Source organism: Heterocephalus glaber, unplaced genomic scaffold (assembly GCF_053883595.1).
Source record: "Heterocephalus glaber isolate CG9 unplaced genomic scaffold, H.glaber_assembly_v1.0 deba00001593, whole genome shotgun sequence".
In the NCBI taxonomy this organism is placed as follows: Eukaryota; Metazoa; Chordata; class Mammalia; order Rodentia; family Bathyergidae; genus Heterocephalus; species Heterocephalus glaber.
In genome coordinates this window covers 8631175-8654745 of record NW_028258368.1, presented here as the reverse complement: position 1 = coordinate 8654745, position 23571 = coordinate 8631175, and the positions used below count along the sequence as shown (strand labels likewise).

The window sequence follows — 23571 nt, the reverse complement described above, 5'->3', positions numbered from 1 at the left end:
ATAAAAACTATAAAACTAGCAGTTCTAAAATTTAATTTACTCAGGAAGAAGAAACATGAAGAAAATTACAAAAATGCAAACTTTAAAGTTGCATAAAACTAGTGATAGAAAGCATTTTAAGAACAACATGGGATTGGAATGAGGCATTATATACAGAGAATCAAAGTTAAAAATAGTAGCAAATTTTTTTCCATAGGAACAATCCTTTCCAGAACACAATAGAACTACATCTTAAGCAGTATTGAAAGAAAGAAATTATCAGTTTAGAATTTTATATCCAGCAAAATATAGATCTTCAGAAACAAACCCTAGCATAGTCAGAAGATGATAGGGTGGAAGCAGCCTGCATGCAAATCAACCTACAATACAAATCCAAAACACAGGCTCAGAATATCCCCACGTTTTCTATAACTCAAAGAGGAAGTAAATGTCCACCCTGACAGCTTGGTTCCAGAAAAAAGTGGCTGTGACATGATAAAACTAAAATCATGAGATTAGGTAAAAAAATCCACAGCCCCTGGCTTGCTGGAGGACAAACTCTGACTGGAAGAATCTTGTGATGAAGATGGGTAATGTAAAACAGTGGCAGTTTGAAAATAGCGGGTGGCAACAAGTTCAGCTACATGGAGTTTTGTGGTGAGAGACTGCATGAGTCTGGGCACCACTGCTAAGACCAGTAGAAGGCTGAGCACATGAGGTAGTGTAAAGACAGACCCTGTGTGCCTATCGCTTTCATATCTGTTCAGAGGCAGTTAGAGTAAATGCAGCAGCACACAGATCTGGCCAGCTGCATCTCCTAAAGACAGCCTGGAAATTTATGGAGCTTCTGACTTTCCCACAGATCACTGAAGTACAGATTTGGTCTGGATTTTCCAGTGCACTCTTTCCTAGGTATGGAAGAGACTAAATTGGTAGGTTTGAGCCAGTCCCACCACTAGCAGACCTGAGTAGTCATCCACATCTACAATGAGGTAGAGCTCAGCCATCTGCCAGGTCAAAAGGCCCTCTCCTTTGTGAACGGAAGCAGAAGCAAACTCCAGACTAAAACATAGAATAAAGATTTTCCCACCCACATTTTATCAGGAAGCATCCAAGAATCCAAGAATTGATTGGATTACACTACAGTATAAATACCACAGACCTTACTTTTGTTTCCCCTTTTCTTTTGTTGGTGTTTCATTTTTGTTGTTGCTTCTTTTTGTATGTGTGAGGAAGAGGAAGGGCATATGTGTATGCATGTGTGAGTTTACAATTGCTACTTATTTTGTCTCCATAGTGTCTCACTGTGTTGTTTCATATGTTCTCTCACAACAAAGATTGTTTCATTGGGTTTGGTAAACTTGTTTCAGTTACTTCATTAATTAATTGGATTCAATCTTCATGTGTCTTTTCTCACTCCATGTGTATTCGCACCACATCTCTTCTTGCTTCCTTTCTTTGCACTTTCATGCCTTCTGAAATCTCCCTTCTCCCTCCTTGTATATAAATAATATCATTAAGGTCTATTTTTTTCCCCTTTGTGTGTCTGTGTGTATATGTAACTATGTATCAGAATTAATTATTGCTTTTGCATCTGTAGTGTCTTACCTTGTTTTTCATATTGTTTCCCACCTAGGGTAGTTTCTTGGGACTTGTTTCTGCTTGTTTCTTAATTGGATCAGTCTTCTGTACATTCTCTCACTTTGCATTTATATTGTCTTCTCTAGTCATCTTTTCTTGACCTTACATGACTTCTCAAATCTTTCTTTTCCCCCTTCTTTCTTGTTATGTAATTATTATCATTGAAACCCCTCTTTCTCTTGAAATAGTCAAGAACTTTTTAAACAAGTTTTAAATTATATGTTAATATATGGTTGTTTCTTTAGATGTTGATATTGCTAGTAGTTGTTCCTACAGTGCTGTGCTGGAGATTGAACCTAGTACTTTGAATGGTTGAGTGGCTGCTTTCATGCTTGAGCAAACCCAAAGCAAAGCTCACATCACAGGGATAAGGCTGTTAATTGAAGATATCTCCACACAAAAGTGTGGAGATATTTCTATCGCAACCGATCGGTAAACTTCAACACAAAAACACAAGAATCATGAGAAAACAAGGCAACTGGAGACCTTCAAAAACTCGTAACTCTCCAAAAAGCTGAGCTCATAAATACTGTAGTGAATGAAATTCCAAAGAAAGAACTTTAAAAACTGATAGGTAAAATGAGGTTAAAGAAGAAACAAATATCTGAATGAATCAGTTACTAAAGTGATCACTGAATTAAGAGAAGATGAAAGACCATTTCCCTGAAGAGATTAATTCGAATTCAAAACTCAGTTGTAAGTCTCAGCAGTAGGCAAGGTAAATCAGAAGAAGAATTATCAAGATTTGAAGACAAAATAGACATTTTAGAACTTAGTAGTAATAAAAACACAACAGTAAACATTTAAAAAATTGTCCAGTTTATAATCTTAACACTTTAGGAGGCTGAAAGAGGAGGATTACAAGTTCTAGCCCTGCCTTAGCAACTTTAAAATTAAGGAAAAAACAAAAAAGGGGGCTGAGGATGTAGCTCAGCATAAAAGCCCAGGTTCAATCCCCAAAACATAACATACATACAAACGTACATACATACATACATACATACATACATACATATTATCCTAGAGCTCCCAGACATCTCTAAAGAATAAATTTAAGAATCATTGACTCCAAAGAGGGGTGTAGAAGTACATGCTAATAGCATAAAAAGTGTGTTCCCTGAAATCATTGCAGAAAATTTCCAAAATGTGGGTAATGGGAAAGAACAAGCAAAAAAAAAGAAGAAAAAAAGATAAACAGAATGAAATGCAGAAAATAAAAGATAAGGAAGAAGAAAAGAGAAAAGGAGATAAATGAAAGCAAAGGAGGAAAAAAGGGAGAAAAAAAGCATGGAAAGATAAAAATAATAAAAAATTTTTAAAAATTAAGTAAAGACTGTGGGAACAAAAGATTCCTATGTTTGGAATGAGTGGTTTCTTTCCAAGATCTGCATTCTCTACCTACTTTTAGAGCTTATGGCCTTTTGAGATGCCCTCCCTCCGTCAGAGGACCCTCTGTCCATTCATCCTGAACTGTGGTTATTGTCCAAGCCAATGCATGTCTTTGCTGCCATTGGTAGAAAGAAAATGTAATCAGCCCTCAGGTTTCTGCTGGATGCAGGCTGCAGGGAAAGGGTTCAGCTGGACTGTTGGACTTAAATTTCAACAGTCTTGGAGTCTGGTTGTTTTCTCTTTGGGCATTGTCCTTGTCCAGGATCAGGTGTGTTGGTTAGTCCTCGCGGAGCTCTGCTGCCCTCTGCCATGAGGAAGCAAAATTTAGAGCCGGCTTGAAGTTGGTGGATGATCTTGTCCTTGTGTCAGGCCACTGTTGAGCGAGGGGCTGCTTGCTTGTGTGCGAGGAAGGGTGTGATGTGTCTCAGGAACCTTTTTCAAAAGAATATTGAGATAATGTTTGGAACTCAGCACTGGAATTAATAACTGCTTTGAAAGAAATTTTTAAACTATAGATACTACTGGAAATACTTTTTTCTTTAAGGTGTTTTCCATAATTAGAGTGGCAAGTAATTTTCTGCTAATTTTTCTCTTTTTCTCACTCTGTCTTCCCACTAAAGAAAAAATTAAAAGAGTGATGATTGTGGTCACATTTTTAAATTTTGAAGAAAGTTCTCTGTGGGTTTTATTTTTAATGGAAAGGGGAATGTATTCTATTTATACCTGTTTAAAGTCATTATATATATTATATATATTTCCATATATATTTATATTTTTTTCATATGTATTTATGTATATTGCAATATATATTTCTATGTATATATGGAAAATCTATACACCACTTAATGTCCAATTGTAATATTTTTTCAACTACCTTACTAATTGTATGATTCAGTAATTTCCTTATTTAAGTAATACACTATTACCGTTGTCTCCCTTGTATAAGGGAATATTGAAAAGATCACAAGTTATACGACTAAGGCAGAAGCACAACTTAATGTGTTATCTATATATGCAGAACTGATTCATTCATAGCTCCAAACATTTACTTTGTTTGAGTTGCATAAGAATAATAAAATAAAAATAGTACTTTTAGTATTTCCTTTACATGTATTTGCAAATATTACAATTTAATATTAAAGTCTGTTATTAACTGCGTAGTTAATGCATGCCTTTAATCCCAGCTGTTTGTGAAGCTGATGCAGGAGTATTACAAATTTAATCCCAGCCTGGGCAACTTGGTACCTTATCATAACCCTGTGTCTCAAAATGAAAAGGGTTGGACATACTAGTTCAGTGCAAAGGTAGTGGCTTCAGTCTTTAATATTACTACAAAAAAAGTCTATTATAAATTTTCTTTCAGCCTTGTTTAATATTTGTCTAAAGATTGAAGCAATAATAGATAATTACTTTGGAAACATACTATTGAATAGAGGAGTAAATTTTATTTTGTAGGAGAATAGTTTATAGTGTATATATACACTAAAGTGGTAATCACTATATAATGTAAGTAGCGAGATTAGGATTTATGGACAGCTTTTACTGTGAAGTCATTCTAATAATACGGATAAGCACACAAAATAGTAGGTTGAGACTGTATTCAATTTTCATTTCCCTCCTATTTTGAATTAGTGATTGTAAAATTTGGTAATCTTGATCTTTATTTCTAGAAAGTTTCACCTCAAAATTCCCTCTTCTTTGAAACAGTGTCACAAAACATATGTGCTACTTTTGGCAAAGCCTGGTAGTTACTCCTCTTTAAAAATATAGCCGGGTGTGGTGGTGCACATCTATAATCCCAGTACTTGGGAGGCTGAGGAAGGAGAATCATCACAAGTTTGAGAAGGCCAGCCTGGACTACATGGCGAGATCTTATCTCCAGAACAAAATACAAAAAACAAAAAACATAGTAGGCAATCCTTTTGCTTTTTAATTTTACCAAGAATGAAAATACTAATGTCATACTTTTAACCCATTATCTCTTGCATGAGCTTTTTTAGTTGTTAGAAAAACATTATATTTTTTAAAGAAGTTTTAGAATTATGTATATAGTTCTTCTGTGGGTTGTGCCAATAGCTTTTTTTTTTTTTTGGTACCGGCAATCGAACTCCGGTCCTTGTGCTTGCTATACACAGAATTCATCTTGTTCTTTTATGACCGTTGTTTATCTCCCACTTCCTATGTTGTTTTTCTGTTTCCCATTCATCTTGCCCTTTATCTCTTCCATGTATTTCTCTGACTCATCTCTAACTATTTATATTATGTAATATCCTAGTCTCCTGGAAATTTTGTATCTTCTTGAAAACAACCTACACTCAAAATTCCTTAACCCCAATTTGTATTTCCTGTTTTATGTGTCGTATCTTCTTACTTGAATTATTCAGGTTTGCTTTTGACTAATTTTGTATCTTATTCTGAGCATATTGCAGAATTAATTTGTGAAATTTACTGTTTCTACTTTGTTTATCTAAATTTCTACTTTATTTTCTCAGGAAGACTAAAGAAAAAGTCTAAATTATATGTTTTATACATGTATAATTTATATATTAGATATTGTACACATAAACTTTTTATATGAAATACTTATATGTACATAAATGCTTAGTATTAGTGAGATTATTAAAATTAAATGTCACATTGGGTTTGTGTTTAGATAATTGTATAACTGGCAGTAAAAAAGTGTGTGTGGTACGTGTCCATATTTATTTTCTTTTTTATTATCTTAAATATAAAAGGTACCTTTAATCAGAGATATATGTTTTCCTCATCAATAGAATATTAGTTCTGTATTTATACATAATTACGTATATAGTATACATTTATATATAATAATACTAGAATGTTTTATAGGTTCCAGGTGGCACTATAGGCCTCTTGTATTTCTTATTAATTTTATAAAAATATTCAAGAAATTTATTATAATTTATAGTTTCTCAGCACTACTCATATTTTGTGGAAATAATTTCATTGTAAAGACCTTATGAAGAGATTGCTTATTTTAAGATTTAATTTTTGGGGGTATCATACATATATCTTGGAATTAGTTTATTATTATTTTAGAATTTTACTTAGAATTTAGTTACTTTGATTCAAAAATTATATTAACTGTTGGTACTTAGAAATACAGTTAATTCTCTGTATTTGTCATCATTTAAATATTTCCTTCTGGTCTTTAGCAGAAAAATATTTTATACTATTTAACTTAAGTTTATAAGTTGGACTTTTAATGAGATGATAGAAAATGTTGAATTTGTATATACTGAACTCTGAGTTTCAGATGCATGGTTTTTACACTACACTCTGCAGTTTGACATTTCAGTTGGGCAGCTTTTAAAGTCTGTTGGCCATTAAAAATGACAAAACATACCAACTTCAAGTAATTCAAAAGGAATCTAATGGAGCAATTTTGTTTTTAATTTATAAACAAAAAAATAATAAATATTAGTGCAAAAATTTTTCCATTATATAAAAATGTTTTTTTAAGCTGGTAAGTTTTTTTTAAGTGACTCAGAAGTATAAAATATTCTCATTAGGAGAAGGTTTTCTCAGATTAAAAGCTACCCTAATAGGTGCTGGGGATTTAGCTCAGTGGCACCGCGCCTGCCTTCTTAGCACAAGGTCCTGAGTTCGATCCCCAGTACTGAAAAAAAAAAAAAAAAAGCTAGCCTAATAATCACTGAGAGATAGGGAACATGTCTATATTCCAAATCTATATTTTGTTTCTTTGGTTCTTAATTTAATTTAAAAAATTTGGTCCAAACTGTCAATGCAGCTAATTTTTTCAATGGGAAAATATTGGTTGTAGTAACTTGGCAATTTATGTTTAACTAGGATTTATTTGAAAAAACTATTAAGATACATTTTGTGTTCCTTAACTTGTCAGTAGTGCATAAGTCATTGTCATCATCCTTACGCTGGCTCTAAGGACAAAATAATAAAAAGTAATTAAATAGTGTCAATATGAAATAAAATCTGAATTGCCACAGGGCTAAATTTTTATGGGAATATAAAGTTTAAACCTATTCATCTTGGAAAGCACTTTTAAAAACTTGAAGTTAAAGTTGCAGAATAATAGTTTATTCATAGTTTGATAATGGAATTCCTTGCCTTTCTTCTGTAGGCTATTCACTCTGTTGCTTGGCATCATGAAGGAAAACAGTTTATATGCAGTCATTCAGATGGCACCTTGACCATATGGAATGTGAGGTCCCCTGCAAAACCTGTACAGACAATCACACCACATGGTAAGAATACTTTGATTTTATACACTACCTAAATTTTGATGGATAGTAGACTGTTTCATTTGAGTTTGGATTTGAATTTGTTTGGGTTTTTTTGTTGTTGTTGTTTGTTTGTTTTTGGTACTGGGGATTGAACTCAGGACCTTGTACTTACAAGGCAGGCCACGGAACCACTGAGCTAAATCCCTGGCCCTGTTTGTATGATTTTAATGAATGAGTATTATGTGCATTTAATGTAATGAATGTTGTATTATCGTTGAATATAATTTCACTGGTCCAAAAGCAAATAGTTTTGTGAGTGATACAGCTTTTGTCATCTTAAAGCTATTACTTGCAAGTTGTTAACATGTATGTAGCAGTGTACTTGAAACACTTGGACCTCTGTAGGAAGTAATTTTATATTGAATTGTATTGGGAGTCCCCAGCGTCATCCTATATTTGATGACTCACTAGGAAGACTCATGGGACTCAGCATATGGTGATATTCACTGCTGTGATTTATTACTGCAAAGGACCTCCAGCAAAATTGGTGGAGGGAAAAGGCATATGGGTTGAAGTCTGGAGAAAGTCGGGCTCAAGGAGTCCTCCCCCATGGAGTTCCATGGGACATGCTTCATTCCTCTACCAGTGAGTTGTTTTACCACACTTGTGAAATATTATCTATCAGAGAAGCTTACCTGAACATAGACGTCCAAGATATTTATTGAGGACAGTCATATAGGCATCCTCTGGATTAAAATGTACCAAAATTCCACTCAGAAGGAAAGAGGAGTTCAGCATAAATTACATTCTTTGTAGAAACAGTTTAGGCACAGTGAGCCAGTCTTTCAGTCATAGAACGATGGGATTTATCTCAAGAGCCAAGTTCCCATACATCAACCAGAAGCCAATTTTACAAGTAGATTTTCCTAGGGGTACCAATTTTACGCCTACTGTTTAAACTTGTTTCTGCACAAGAAGTAGTTTAAAAACCTGTAAGAAATTTTTATTGGGATATTTATTGAAATCAAGTAAAGAAGCCCTTCTTTTTATTTTGGAATCTGTATTTCTTTATTAATCTGCATTTTTCCATACCCCTTTTCCCAACCCAAGAGAGTCTTTCCTGAGAAGTTTAGACAATCATGTTAAAGAAACTCTTCTACAGAGAATTTTTGTAACCTAATGCTAATATTTCATTGTTTGATTTAAAATATGAATATCCACTTTAAATAATACATTCTGAATTATTGCATCATGGAAATTAAAGAAACAATAAAAATCTAGTTTTATCTATCTGTGGTAATACAGGATTTTAGGCTTGTTCATTTTCTCTGAAGAGTAACAGTTCTTCACACCACATGCAAGGATGCACTTTGCTGCTGCTTTGTCGATAACAGTCATCTTTTAGAGAAGCACTTTCTTTCAATTTGCTACAGACCTACTTAAGAGTAAATCTAGAGGCTATTCCTTATGATAGTATGTTCTAGTTATTTATTTATCTATCTATTTATTTATTTATTTATACTGGGGGATCAAACTCAGGACCTTGCGCTTGCAAAGCAGGCAGTGGAACCACTGAGCTAAATCCCTGGCCCCAGGTTCCAGTTTTTCTTTTATTTTTATTCTTTTATTTATTTTATATTAATTTTATAGGTACATTTTAGGTATACAATATAATGACATTCATCATTGGAAATTTGCACCTTTACATATTCTCTCTTGGTTCTTATTTTTTCCCCCATTTGCCTACCCCTCCTTCAACCCCTCCATCCCTCCCTATTTACAAAGACTTTGTTTCCATTTTTTCATTTTCTCATATTAATTCCATTCCCTTCTTTCTTTTCCCCTACTCCTCCTATATTTTTCTTCTTCCATACTGCCTAGGTCTGTCATTGTGATATTCCTGAAAATTCTCATAAATATTAGAATCTCCCAACCCTTTTGGAACTTATTCATCCAGAAAACTAAAAAAGCAGCAATAAAAGGTAGTTAGTTCAAAAATCTTTTGTCTCAAACCCACATGAATATCACAGATGATAGAAATATATATTGATTTCATGTTTTGAAGCTTTTCTTTTTTACCTTTTTAAAAAAGAATAGTACAGGGGGCTGGGGATTTAGCTCAGTGGTTCCACTGCCTGCCTTGCAAGTGCAAGGACCCGGGTTCGATCCCCGGTACCCCCCCCCCCCCAAAAAAAGAATAGTACAGGATTAGGAATGTATTTCAGTGTTAAAATGCTTGGCTAGCATTTTCAAGGACCTAGGTTCAATCCTCAGTGTTGCAAAACCAAGCAGAACAAAAGGAATAGTACCAAGGGTATTTTTGCTTTGTAACCATTTGACAGTGAGATGTTAACATTGTGCCCAATCTCTCCCGGGTATTCCATTGTGTACACACACACGCGCGCGCACACACACACGCACACACACACACACACATACACACACTTTTTATGTATTTTCTTCTATAAATGAGATAGTTTTCCTGTACTACTAAACTTTGCTTTTTATCATGAATCTTATTTGTTAATTAGATGTGGTATTTCTTTTATAATCCTTAAAACTGGAACAGTTCCCGAGCCTTTTCTTGACTTTCATATTGGATAAATTATAAAACCTATATGTTACTTACTTTGTACAGTGTGCCTCAGTATTCTTGGACATTTCTTCATGATTAGATTCAGGTTATACTTTTTTCATCAGGCATGTCCCAGAAAGATTGATATATTCTTTTTACATCTTCTCAAGTAGACCTTATTTTTTAATGTATGTACTCTTACCCTTTGATTAAAGTTGTGTATGCTATGTCTCTGTTACAAAATTGTTTTTTCCCCTTTAAAATTAATAAGTATTTTCATTTGTATTATAATTATTTTGATTTGAAGGTATTTCTTTGATACTATTTGGATATTGTTCCTCATCAGACTTTCACCCTCTAGTTTTAGCATCTATTGATGTTTCTTGGCTGAATTATTACTGTGATACTGCCAAAGGGTGGTTTTCTATTTAATCTTGGTTCTTTTTTACACTACTAAGCTATAAACTTAGGTCTTTGAGAGCAGAATTTAGAAAGTGGTATAAGTCAGTTTCTAAAATGTTTGTAGTGTCTTAATGGAAAAGACCCACTAACTAAAGTTGTTTGTAAATCAGTAAGACAAAGAATATTTGATTTACCTACTGAGTTTTCTCAAAATTAGAACCCAAACAAAATGTAAATCAAATACATTTTTTTCTGTGATAGGTGTTAAAAAGTACGATGGCTTTTTTTGCACAATGTAATCATCTAAATGTAGATGGTCAAAATTTTATTAATTTTATTTAAATAAAAAGTTTAAATTTTTAAAAATTAACTGTAGTAAAGCATACATTGTCATTAGTCTTGCTCATATTACTCATCCTCAATTGAAACACACACCATTGGTCTTGCCACTTTCTGTAACAGTTCTGGAAGTCCTTTTTTTATGTCTGTGAGATATAAAAAATAAGGTGACTGCTGCCGACAAGTTCCATCCATTGGAAATGTGTGCTGTTAATAACATTATGAAGTGTCTTCATCCACCTTATTCATTGGATCTGGCATTGTGGGATTTCTGGCTCTTTCTCAAGGTCAAAGAACCATGAAAGGTAAACCTTTTGAATCAATTCAGAACATTAAGTCAGTCAGGACAATACAACTAAAGACAATCATGAAAGAGGGCTTGCAGAACTGCTTCTGAAAGTAGTAAGAATTGTGGCATAAGTGTGTTTGAAGTGAGGGGGAGTATCTTGAGAGGGATTAAGGCAATGTGTTTTACTGTAAAACATTTTTTTTTTTTTTTTTTTTTTGGTTCCGGGGATCGAACTCGGGTCCTTCCACTTGTGAGGCAGGTGGCAGAACCACTGAACTAAACCCCCAACCCCTGTAAAACATTTTTAAGATGTAAACATTGACTATTTTTCAATCCTGTATCATGTAATAATTCATACTTATAAAACATGAATCCTTTCAAAGAGTTATATGTTTATTACTTACTTCTTAGCTTACTGCTGGTGGTAGGTAACCTACCAGAGCAAATATATGTTGACAACTGAGTTCATTGCAAAGCTAAATATATTTTTATACATTGAAGGAATAAACATTGAGGAACCTGAAGACTTGTGTTTAAGTTTTAGTTCCATAGTTTCTGGCTGTGTAATCTTTGCAAAGTTAGTTAACATTTCTAAGCCTCATCATTCTCATCTATAAATATAAATAAAAACAATTTAATCTAGTCTCTTCATGTAGCTCTTGTTGTGGGGACTGTATTTATTCATTCAGCAAATATTTATTGGTTCTACTGTGTGATAGATACTATTCTAGGTTGTGGATCAAATAAACAGTATGGAAGTGGAAGTCCTTGACCTTGTTGTGTAAGTAAGTGATTCTAGTAAACACAGATCTGGAAATTGTTACTTAGTTCTCAGGATAGATTAGAATAGTGTTCCCCAAAATATATTTTACAAATACTATTTTTATTGTTGATGATGGGTTGTTTGGTTTAAGAAGTATATCATGGTAAAGAAGTTTTGGAAATACTGAATTAAAGTTGAATATTTTTCTTCGATACAAGAAACAACATGATTTTTGACTACCTAAAACAAACACAAAGTTATAGTCTCTTTATCTAGTTTTTATGAATATCCAAAAACATTTTCTAACTTGATAGTCAAATCTGATTCCAACTTCATTATATGTGAATATTTTATATAATTTTTATTCTCTGGAACTTAATTTATTTGGAAAATGGAAGGATTGAATGAGATGACTTTTAAGGTGTAAAGTTTTGTGCCTATGTGGAAATTAAGTGGAATTTGGCTCCATATACTGACTCTGCAAAATTATTTCAGTTGTCTGTAGATTCTGTATTTTTGTCTGGGGTACACTGTGCTTCTCCTCTCCTCTGACTTTCATTATTTAGGAGGGAATAACTTTGATAGTCCTGGATTGTCTCATATTTGTATCCTGAAGCAGTCATTCTGGTTATGTGATTTGATAGGTCAGGGGCCCACAGGATGTCTCCCACAGCCCTGGAGTGGGAATGGTGTGTTGCAGAGTCAGACTTTCTGTTTCTTTCACCAGAATACGGTAATTTTCTAAGGAAATGGAGATGTTAGGCAGTCAAAATCAATAGGTGTCCACAACAGGAAGTGATATGTTAAATTTTAGTTTCTAGAGCTTGTTTATCAGTATAGTCAATCCACTTTTAAAGAGTAAACCAAGATTGTGGAAATTTTATTCTATTAAGGGTCACAAGAAAAAAATAGTATCAAAATGCACATACATAAAAGCCTATACAATAAGGAAGAAACACACCAATAATTCTATTTAACTACTTTTTAAAATTCACCTAAAGCATAAAAATTAAGCTATACCTCAGGCTTTATATAATTTAAACATTTTTCCACTTTATATATTTGAAAGGGCTTACCTGACTCCAGAACGTGCTCAGATAAGGTTTTATTTGTAGGCACAGAAAGCCAGAAGGAGAAAGTGAATGCAAGCAATCTTCCTGTAGCAGCTCCTATGCAAGATCCACGTGGGCACTTACATGCAAGAATTGTGCAGTCTTCAGCTGCAATCATCAAGGTGTGGCTTCTGAAAAAAGACTTTTTCTTTAAGAGAAACTCTCACAGAGGCCCTTTAAATGATCTATCCAGCTGTGCCAATCAGTGCTCTGGGGGCTTCCAAGGGAGTTTAGATCTTGAACAACACTTCATGGGTCCCATTGGCCTTATCTTGGCCAAGGATTAAAAGCCATATATTCAGCCATCTCCAAGCCCCAGCTTTCAATCAACTGTACTTCCACACTCACTAGGAAAAGTACACCAACCCCCACCAATTCAGATTAGTATTAACATCAACAATGTGATTCTCCAGTCATTGTATTTTCTAGAAAATCACTGTCCAGTAGAAATATAGCATGAACTGCACGTGTAACTTTATATTTACTTTTAACCAAACTAAAAACAGTAAAACAAAACAGGTAAAATTAAATTTAATAATAAATTTCATTTAACCATCAGTATGCAGAAATGTTCATCATGTAATCAAACATATAAATTGACATTGTTCACATTCTTTTTGAAGTTATTAAAATACAGCACATTTTATCTTTCACTAGCCACCTGTCTGGTGCCCAGCAGCCACATGCAGCTGGTGGCTACCATACTGGACATCGCTCTCACTGAGTGCAGTGTAACAGCTGTAACAGTTGGAAAATACATCCTACATTGGAATTGGCAAAATTATTAAAATTCATTTTTTTCAGTTTTTATTCACTTTTTTCATGAAAATTTATTCAACAGACATTTACTGAATACCTCTATGTGCCAGAGATTAAATGGTGGGAATATATTGCCCTTCTAGAGCTTATAGTCAAGTGAATAAAAATGATCAATAGACTAAAACCATAAACACTGATAAAGACACACATAATACAGTGTGGAAGCAAAGAAGTAGTAGTTGTTATGATTTTGGCCGAAGGGTGTAGGAACAATTTAGGACTTTAGGACATTAGCTGGATCTGAAAGGGACATGTGCTATAAGAAAAGAGTAAGGCAAGATTATTTCAATGAGAAGGAATACAGGCACAAAGAAGTAATCATATTCAGGGTATTTTAGAAAACTGCTAATAGTCTGATATAACCAGAGTTTAAAATTTCCTTGAATGAGTTGCAGGAGAAAACAGCCACATACAGAAACAAGACTATACAAAGTATGCTAAGAAGTTTGAACTTCACGATGGAAACCTAGTAAATGAGTTTAGTGTGAAACCTACCATTTACATTTTAGTAGTGGTACATTAGGGGACCAGAGGTCAGAAGAGAGTGATCATTTAGGAAATTTTTGTATTTATAAACAGTAAATAAGGATTTCAGTTGTGAGAGAGGAAATGAGAAGAAACTAAAATGCATTGATGAAATTCTGGAATTAATATCAATAATACTTAGATCAGTTCATTGTGGCTGAGTGGTTAAGGCATCTGGGGAAGTAGGGCATAGTGAAAGATAAAAAATCAGATATGGCACATAGGTTTATGTGATTTATTGTCAGGTGTGATTAATTAATGAAATCTTTTCAGTGACTCTTCAAGGCAAGGAGCAGGTAGTTAAAACATACTTTTTTGCTCCTCTGGTGTCATAGTACTTAAATAAAATGACACCTAGTGGTGAAATCTGGTTATCCTCTAAATGTTCTTTATATGTGCTTTGTAAAAATCATGCCTTCTTCCTGTTACTTGTTTTGATTAAAAAATTGTTAGCCTAGTATTACAGATAAATAAATTAACCTTTCTGGACCAGGAACAGTAATCGATGACATGATTTAAAACATCTGTGTTGGAAAACTATCAGAACATGCTGATCAAAAGGACTCACTAATTTCTAAGCTAAATAATAGAGAACGATTACTATAAAAACAGCAACATTTTTGTGTCCAGAGATAATGAAACTTTCAGAATTCTTAGGGGCCGGGGATTTAGCTCAGTGGTTTCTCTGCCTACCGCACAAGCACAAGGACCCGAGTTCGATCCCTGGTACCTAAAAAAAAAAAAAAAAAGAATTCTTGCAAGGAAAAAAGTCAACTTATATAGGAATAACAATTAGATTGGCCTTATACTTCATTATAAGTCTGAATGGTAGAACACAATTGAAAAATACTGAAAGACTATTGAGCAAGAAAAGAAGTTAAGAATTTTATACTTAGCCAGATTTTATGCAAGATATTCAAGCTCTGTCTTTTAGTGTTTATGTAAAATACACCACCCAATAACCTTCTTTTGATTTGATCTGTTTTTGGTGGTCATTGTTTTATCAAAATTATGGTTAGTCTTTTTTGCATGTTGTTTTTCTTAATCTACTGTACTTTAAGAAAATCTGTCCAAGTCTTCTGGCATCTGTCTTCAATGGCTCTGTAATAGCCAGTTGTTTGTGTCATATTTATTCAGCCTTTCCAAATTAATGGGCATTCAGTTTAGCTTCTTTTTTTTTGGTACCAGGGATTGAACTCAGGTCCTTGTGCTTGTGCAACAGACAGCAAAACCACTGAGCTAAATCCTCGGCTTAGCTTCATTTCTTAATCACTACAAATTATGTTGCAGATACTGTTCTTGTATAAACTTCTGAAGAATTGGCTCTTTTGTTGCTGTGGACAAAACTTTTAGGAATATAAAAACTTGGAAACAGATTTATTTATATTTCTAAAGAATGTCCTCACTGCTTTTCAGAGAGACAGTAAGCAGTATCCTTCATAATTCAGCAATGAAGGCATCAGAGTCTGGGTTCTTATTTTTGTGTAGTTTAAAAAAATTCTTTGATCTCTTCACTTATTGGTCTATTCAGATTTTTTTTTTTTTGGTTACTTTTAATGTGTCTTTCTAGGAACTTGTTCATTTTCTCTACGATATCTCATTAGTTAGCATACTTTTTCATAGATCCCTTCATATTTCTTTTTCTGATTCTGTGACTTGAGTTTTCTCTTAGTCAATCTAACTACAGGTTTGTCAGTTTCATCTCAAAGTGTCATGATTTTTCTTTGATTTTTGCCTTTAACCCAATGGGTATTTAATAATGCATTAATTTTCACATACTTTTTAGTATCTCAATTTTATTCTCTGCTAGTGATTTTTAATTTCATTCTGTTTTGGTAGGAAAGCTTACTTTGTATATGTTTATGCTTTAAATTTTATTATTGAGATTTACTTCATGGCCTAGCATATGGTCTTACCTGAAAATATTTTATGTGTACTTGAGAAGAATGTATATTCTGTTTTTGTTAGGCAGCATATTCTATAATGTCTATTAGGTGTTGGTAATTTAAGTTGTTCGGCTCTTCTATTTTCTTGTTAATCTTCTGTTTACTTCATCTGTACATTATTGAAAATGGTGTATTGAGGTCTCCAACTTTTATTGTTGAAATGTCGATTTTCATCTTATTTTTATCTATTTTTATGCCATGGTTTTTGGTGTTCTGATGTGAGATACATATATGTTCAAAATTGTTGTCTTTCTGGTGAATTGTCCATTGGTAAAAAATTCTTAGACTGCTGATAGAAATTTAAATTGGCAACAGTCTTTCTGGAATTTATTTTACCTAGTTATCCTTTTTCTGGGAATTATTCCCATGGAAATAGTCACTAATTTATTCACTAGTTAAATAATTATTGAAACTCACTATATGCCAAACAGTTGTTTAGCCACTAGAGAATCAGCAGAACACATAGAAACACACACAATATGAAACCACTTTTTTTCCTGGAATTTATATTCTTGTTGGTTAGCCAACCAAGAACAAAGGAATAAGCATAGAATATATTAGAATGTGATAAGTGCTGTGAGGGGAAAAAAAGGTGTGAAAGAGGATAAGATGTTTTGGGTAGAGGTATATTTCTTGGGATTCCCAAGGCCATCCTCAAATTTGGTACTTGCCGGAAAAAAAAAATAATAATCTTGAGAGTAATTAATCTCTAAAAAAATAGAAAATAGAATTTTTTTGAGTTTTTTATGGTTTCTACAATGAACATCCAGAAATTGATAATGAAAATTACAAACTTTTAAAAAATAAAAATTTTTCGATAAATGAATTTCAGATAGGTTTTAGAAAATTGGTGTATTTTAGCACATTCAGAATTGATGGATGGCTTTTACTTTAGGAGAATAAATATAAATGAACTTATTAATAGTGTTTAATTTTTTAGCCTTTCTCATTTTGGGTGGAAATATGATTTATTTTACTCAAATCTTACTATTTTAAAACTTACATTCATTTAGCAAATTCAACTTATATTTTACCTATAATTAAGAACATTGGAAAGACTATCTTTTCTGTTAGTAGTATTTTACCACATAAATGTTGCTTTTAAATTATTTAGTTTGCCTTTTAGCAGTGAATTTCAAATTTCAAATAGTTTTCTCAGTCATTTAAAATTATCTTATTATTTATTAGACAGTTTCAAAATCATGTTAAAATGTTTCATGGTGTATTCATTGTACTTCACTTTTCTTTTCAGAATTATCAGTGTATTAGAGTAATTTAAAATTTTAGAATTTAATACAGGAAAATATATTTTAGGAAAACAGTTGAAGGATGGGAAGAAGCCAGAACCATGCAAACCTATCCTCAAGGTGGAATTCAAAACGACTAGATCTGGGTAAGATTTTACTTCATTGCCAATATTTATTGTATGTAATAACTTGTGTAGCATGGAAGACTATTTTATTATTATTATTATTTTTTGGGGGGTACGGGGGATTGAACTCGGGTCCTTGCACTTGCGAGACAGGCGGTGGAACCCCTGAGCTAAATCCCTGGCCCCTATTATATTATCTTTGAAGAAAATAGAATGGTCTACCTAGCCCAGTCTAAACTTTTATTCTTTCTTTATATAATAAAATAACTGAAATTGGTAAATTTAGGATAAAATACTTTGTATTCTTTCGTTTTAGTAGTTGTACTATATATCTTGAAAGTTTCAATTATTTTTCTTATCAGTCTTCATATATTATTAGATTAGTTTTTGGAAACAATAAGTTTATTCATTAATGAGAGCCGTGGAATAAGCAGTGAAGGAAAGATTAACATTTAACATAACTATGCTCTATATGTTAATTATAAAAGTTATTGTGTTCAAAAATTAAATCTCATGAAATTATTTGGCAGTTAAATACTTTAATATTAAAATAATTTTGTCAGTTATATTTGAAGACATTGGTTGTTACTGTATAGATTACATGTGAGGTACTTTAGGTGCATTTTACAATTTAAATACATATGTTTGTATATTTCAAATGTTATATTTAAAAATGTAAAAGGAAAATCTTATCTGTTGTTTCTTTGAAAATTTTACATTTCTTTAACCTCTGAAGGAACCCTTTTATTTATGTTCTAGTTCCCAGGGAAAGTATATAATTTTATTTACTGTAGCTTTATAAGAGTGAATTTATGTAATATAGCACAATGATTTTCAAATTGTGGTTGCTGGACCCACAGCACTGAGAACTTATTAGAAATGCAAATCTTCAGATTCCGCCCCACCACTACCATCACCACTGTATCAGAAACTCTCCGGAGGGCCCCAGCAATCTGTTTTAACTAGACCTGCAGCAGATTCTGATGCTACTAAGGTTTTGAACCACTGACGTTTTTTAAATGTACACGTGTATAAATACTGATATTGGAACTCTCCCATTTCTCTTTTTATCTGTTCTCCCATCTAATTCAACTTTGCTCTTTTGTCTTTTCAGAAAAGACAGTAGGCTGAAAAACATAAATTTGCCATTATTTTTTTTCCTTCATTCTCTCTGGTCTTCTGCTGAGATCCAACAGATATACTATGTTCAGACAGTAGGTTGAATGAACAGCAAAAGGTATAGCACCCATTTAATTACTGTGCCATCCCTCTTTATGTGACCTTTGGCACAGAATTTTTTGATGTCTTTGTGCTTCAGTACCCTCACATATGACAGAGATGCATAAGAGGTCAAACACTGGTTGTGATGACTTAAGTGAGATGTGCATATATGCAAAACATTTCACACATTGCCTAGCATATTATAAAATATAAATGTTGGAGAAACCATTTTTATTAGGAAAACCCCTGCCAACAATTGATTTTTGTCCTGTTTGTCCTACAGTAAACGATTTAGTAGAAAAGCATGGTAACAAAACAAGAAAAAAAGGGGAAGCAAGCCAGAAAAAAAACTGTAATACAACATAAAATATATTGCTTAAACATTTAAAGGAATGATGCTGGTTGCCTTCTGAATTCTTATCCATTCAATTTAACAATTACTGATTGACAAGAAAGGGAATAGTACTGGGAAGATGTTTTTCCTCAGTGGTCACCTGTTCCTGTTTTCTCTCCTATGTAGTGTTGATACACATGCATTCTAGATTTCTTTAAGATGAAAGCAATATTTTTCCTTTCATATGATTAGAAGTGAAATTTTTAAAAAGTGCTTTGTTCTTTTGTAGGTATCTCGAGATGCTATTAAATAGATCAGTACGATCACCCTCTTGTAACAGTCTTCCAGATTCTCAATTTCTTTTCTTTTTAAGATGGAACAAGAAATTCAGTAAATTTATTTTTTTTCCTTCCCCACCCTCTTTTCTTGAAATAGCTCCTCAATATTATAATGTTGAAATTGAGGACTACCACACTACTACTTCTCACCTAGAGGAGAATCACCCTTTATTAAGTATGCTAGGCAGCTCTCACCTTTTATTCTATTCCTTGGGTGTGTCTTAAGTAGGTACCAACAGAATGTTTCAGTTCCTTTTGGCAAATTAACCAAATTTTATAGATGACTCCCTCAAGGCCATCTATTGTTTCTTCTCTTTGCCTAGAAATCATTCTAGGAGGGAAGAATCTCTCTCATTTATGATACCACAGCATAAACCTTAAAGATATATTAACCTTATTTGCCTACTTTAGTTCCTCCAGTGATGTAGTCTGAAGCCAGGCAGTACTTTTCCTTTCTACATGCTGTAATAATGAAATTACTGGACGTATGTCTCCCCATTAATATTGCGCTTGATGAAAGCATGTCTCATTTCTAATTGTCTGGTTCTTAGTGTAGTGTTACTAAATGTGATAAATTCAGAATGTAAGTAAAGGTAGGTATATATGAACTGTAGCGGTGAAGAGTTATCTATTAATGGTAAATGCATAGTTGAACAGTGAGGGAAACTGACCAAGAATAGAATCAAGATGTTATATTGCTTTTATTTTCTACTGAAGTAATGCAAATAAAGCATATATTATACCTAGAGAGACCAAATTTTCTCTTTCCTAGGGAATAATGACAAAATGATTAAGAAAGAATTTTAATAGTACTTTTATTTGAGATATGAAACTATTCTTTACCTGGTCAGCTCTTAATTGAAATCTCAAAACATCAAAAAGTCAAAAGTGAGTTCTGTTGAAGTCAAATATGACCTGGGCATGGAGTCCTGTGGTGATTAGCCCCATCTATCAGCAGAGTGGTTGGGAGTGTAAACTCTGGAGCCACACTACTTGGGTCTGAATCTCACTTCCAGTGTGCAATTAGGGGCAAACCAGCTATACTTTCTGGGTCTGTTTCTTCATCTGTAAAATTGTAATAATAATAATAATAATAATAATAATATTGGCAACCTCACAGTATTATTATGAAAATTAGATAGGCAGATTAGTAAAGCAGTGGTAACACTCTTCACCTCAGATGTCTCACATATGTGGTGTCTCAAAACAGCATTTGATGCCCTCCAGCAAACATCTAAAATGTAGATGTTCTTCATTTTACTTTCATAAAGGAAGTCCACAAGTGGCACAGTCGACCACACTTTATAAAGAACCAAATATTCTTTCCTACATTGAAAAATTTCTTGTCTGAAAGAAAAACACTGAGATTTACTGCAGTAATTTAAAAAACAATGAGAATTAGGAAATGACGATTCACTAGTGGGTTGTAAAAATAATTTTGTTGGTTATGAGCATCAGTTCTTAACTGATAGAGTAGGAAATAATAATACAGTGCATTGCACATCTGAGGATGTTGGTTCATGAAACTTCCAATTTATATATTCGTGTACCAGATCATGAAGGTAAATAATAATTCTTATCATGGGCCATGAGCAAAATATTTGAAAGCCCTTGACTGAGTAGAAATAATTGAGGCTTTGTAAGACTTGCTTTACTAATTAACTTTCACCAATTACTATTATCTTTAGCAAGTTGCTTTCCTTCATTTCACCTTTTTTATTTCAATAAAATAGTAATAGTACTTCCTTCTTGATGAAGAGCTAAAAGAAATAATATGTGTCTGGAACACGAGACATATTTGACAAATTCTAGATCATTTTCTTATTTCTTCACTTTTGTTTTCACTGTGGACTATGTAGGATTTTTTAAGCAGGGTCAAATTTTTAACAAGAAGCAACTTAGAATGGGTTCAGATTTTCAGATGGGTTTTCATGTGACCTCTTGAGAATTTTGTACTGCAGAGCAGAAGAGTTAGTTTCTCTTCAGAAATAACTTCTGTTCTAAGAGTCACCAGCTTTAGGGGAAGATCTCTGTTATGAAATCTGAAAGTGAAGCTTATTATAGTTAAATACAGCAGCGTAGCCACACTTACAGAATCACACCTAAGAGATTAATTGCTCCCTTTCATAGTAACACATACTAGTGTAGATACAAATTAAGGCAAAGTTTTTCTGTTATGGTGCCAGAAAGTAAATATTTTAGATTTATTGGCCATATAATCTATTTTGGAAATATTAGGTTCTGCTTTTGTGGACTCAGAGCAGCCACAGGCAGTAATGAATGAATAGAGCTATGTTCCAATAAAACATCGTAGGCACTGAAATTTGAATTTTATGTAATTTTCATGTGTAATGAAGTATTTTTTGTGTTTTTCCCCTCAAGTATTTAAAAATGTAGAAACTATTCTTAGTTTGCGGGCCATACAAAAATATGCAACAGGCTATAGTTTTGCTGACCTTGGGTATACATGTACATACATTGATTGATACCATACACATCCATGATGTCTTTATGTTTACATAAAAGTTATTTTTGTCATTGTTTCTCACTTGGTACTAGTATATAAGTGGTTTAAAAGTTGATTTCTTTAATTTTAATGGGAAACTAGCTATAGATAAATTACTTATATAAGAATTTACAAAAAACAGATTGTAATAAAAACCCAGGGTGGATTTATGATATTCTAGTTCTGAAAAAATGGCTTCAAATGGCTTGCTAGTTAACCTTCTCCCTTTGTGTTCATTTTACTTTAACTATGTTAATCCAAAGGATTCAGTCTTTGATGAGTATACTATCTTCAGAGGTAGACAATCTATTAACTATCCAGATATATCTATATTATTTTTATTCTCTCAAAACTAGAACATTTTTCCTAATCTTACTCCCCAAACATCATACATAATTAGAAAAAAAAAAGAGCGAAGTAAATGTTAGATAATAGGAATTAGGGAGATCTTTTTCAAATGAAAAAAAAAATTTTAAAGGCATATAATTAGTTCCAATTGTATTAATTGCACTATTACTAATTACATATTTTATTAGTCTCACTTTTAACTACTGGTGATTATTTTATGAAGTGTTTTGAGGAATAGTTACATTTTTAAAAACTTAAAATATGAAATTTAATAAAATCCTGATGAGAAAATCATATTTCCTGTAATTCCACCAATCTAAAACAAATTTTTCACTTGTTTATTGTCCCTGAGTCTAACATATTTCCCTAACTTTTTACTTTTCCTTGTGGGGCCAGAGATTGAGCTCAGGGCCTCATGCATGCTAAGCAAACATTCTACCACACAATTACACCCCAGCCCACCCTCTTTTTTTCAGATACACATCCATTTTCACTTGACTACTTATTGTAGTCTTATAGGATATTCAGTTAAGTATTTTTTCTATTCTATTTAACATGTCTAAAATATTACCAGTTTTTAATCAGTTTATGTTTTAAATAATTTATGAGCTTTACAGTTTACTTAGTATTGTTGCTTCCTGTTTACTTGAACATTCAGTGTCTTTGATATTACAGGTATCAGTGTTTTATATTAAAGATAAAAATATGGTACTAAACACATTTTCTTTTTTGGTATTCTAACAGTATAACAGCGAAAGTCTTCTTTTGAATTATTTCCATGAGATCAGTTATGCCTCTTGCCCAATTGCCTTATTGCTTTCATACGTATCTGTTAAGTACTTTAATGAATCTAATACAGAATCTATAGATTTCAACAAAAATCTCATCATTGTAGGATCATTTTCATTTTATTTTGTTAATTTACTAAATTAAAAATCAGCACTTATACTTTAGAATTACTTTAAATATTATAACCACAATGTGAACTACTAAATAGATATTCTTACTAGAAAGACAACTTGGTATCGTAATGTGGGGTAATGTGGGGTTTAGGTTGAATTTGTTCTTACCTGTGTGCAAAGCAATAGTTTCTCATAGAAACTTTCTAATTTTACTTTTTGCAAGCAGTTATCCAGCCAAACATTTATTTTTTAGTAGGATCACTAATAAGCTGATGGCTGTTTGTGCCCGTTTCTAGAAACTAATGAATTTAACATAATTAGTATCCTCGTGGTTGACAGCCACGTGATAATAGTTCTTTTATTTCTGAAATCCTAAAATAGAATTTAAAACTTTCTTTAAAATAGAATTTAAAATTTTCTAATATGTATTTATAAAAAGTTTTATTTAAATATTATTTTTAAATTTATGTTAACTTATTTGTTAAGCTGTTCCTATATCTTGTGCTTATACTACTTCTGGTTTATTCATTCTACTTTCCTACTACTGA

At 32.8% G+C, this 23571-nt stretch overlaps 1 protein-coding gene across 3 annotated transcripts in view; it reads left to right on the top strand.

Annotated features, from left to right (window-relative positions):
* Positions 1-23571, top strand: part of Stxbp5 (syntaxin binding protein 5) — a 180299-nt gene that overhangs the window by 65033 nt on the left and 91695 nt on the right. For all 3 annotated transcript variants that reach the window (XM_021238005.2, XM_004856906.4, XM_004856907.4), the window contains exons 8-9: positions 7130-7253; positions 17317-17395. In XM_021238005.2, coding sequence (XP_021093664.1) covers positions 7130-7253; positions 17317-17395 — 203 coding nt within the window. The remainder of the gene's footprint in view (positions 1-7129; positions 7254-17316; positions 17396-23571) is intronic.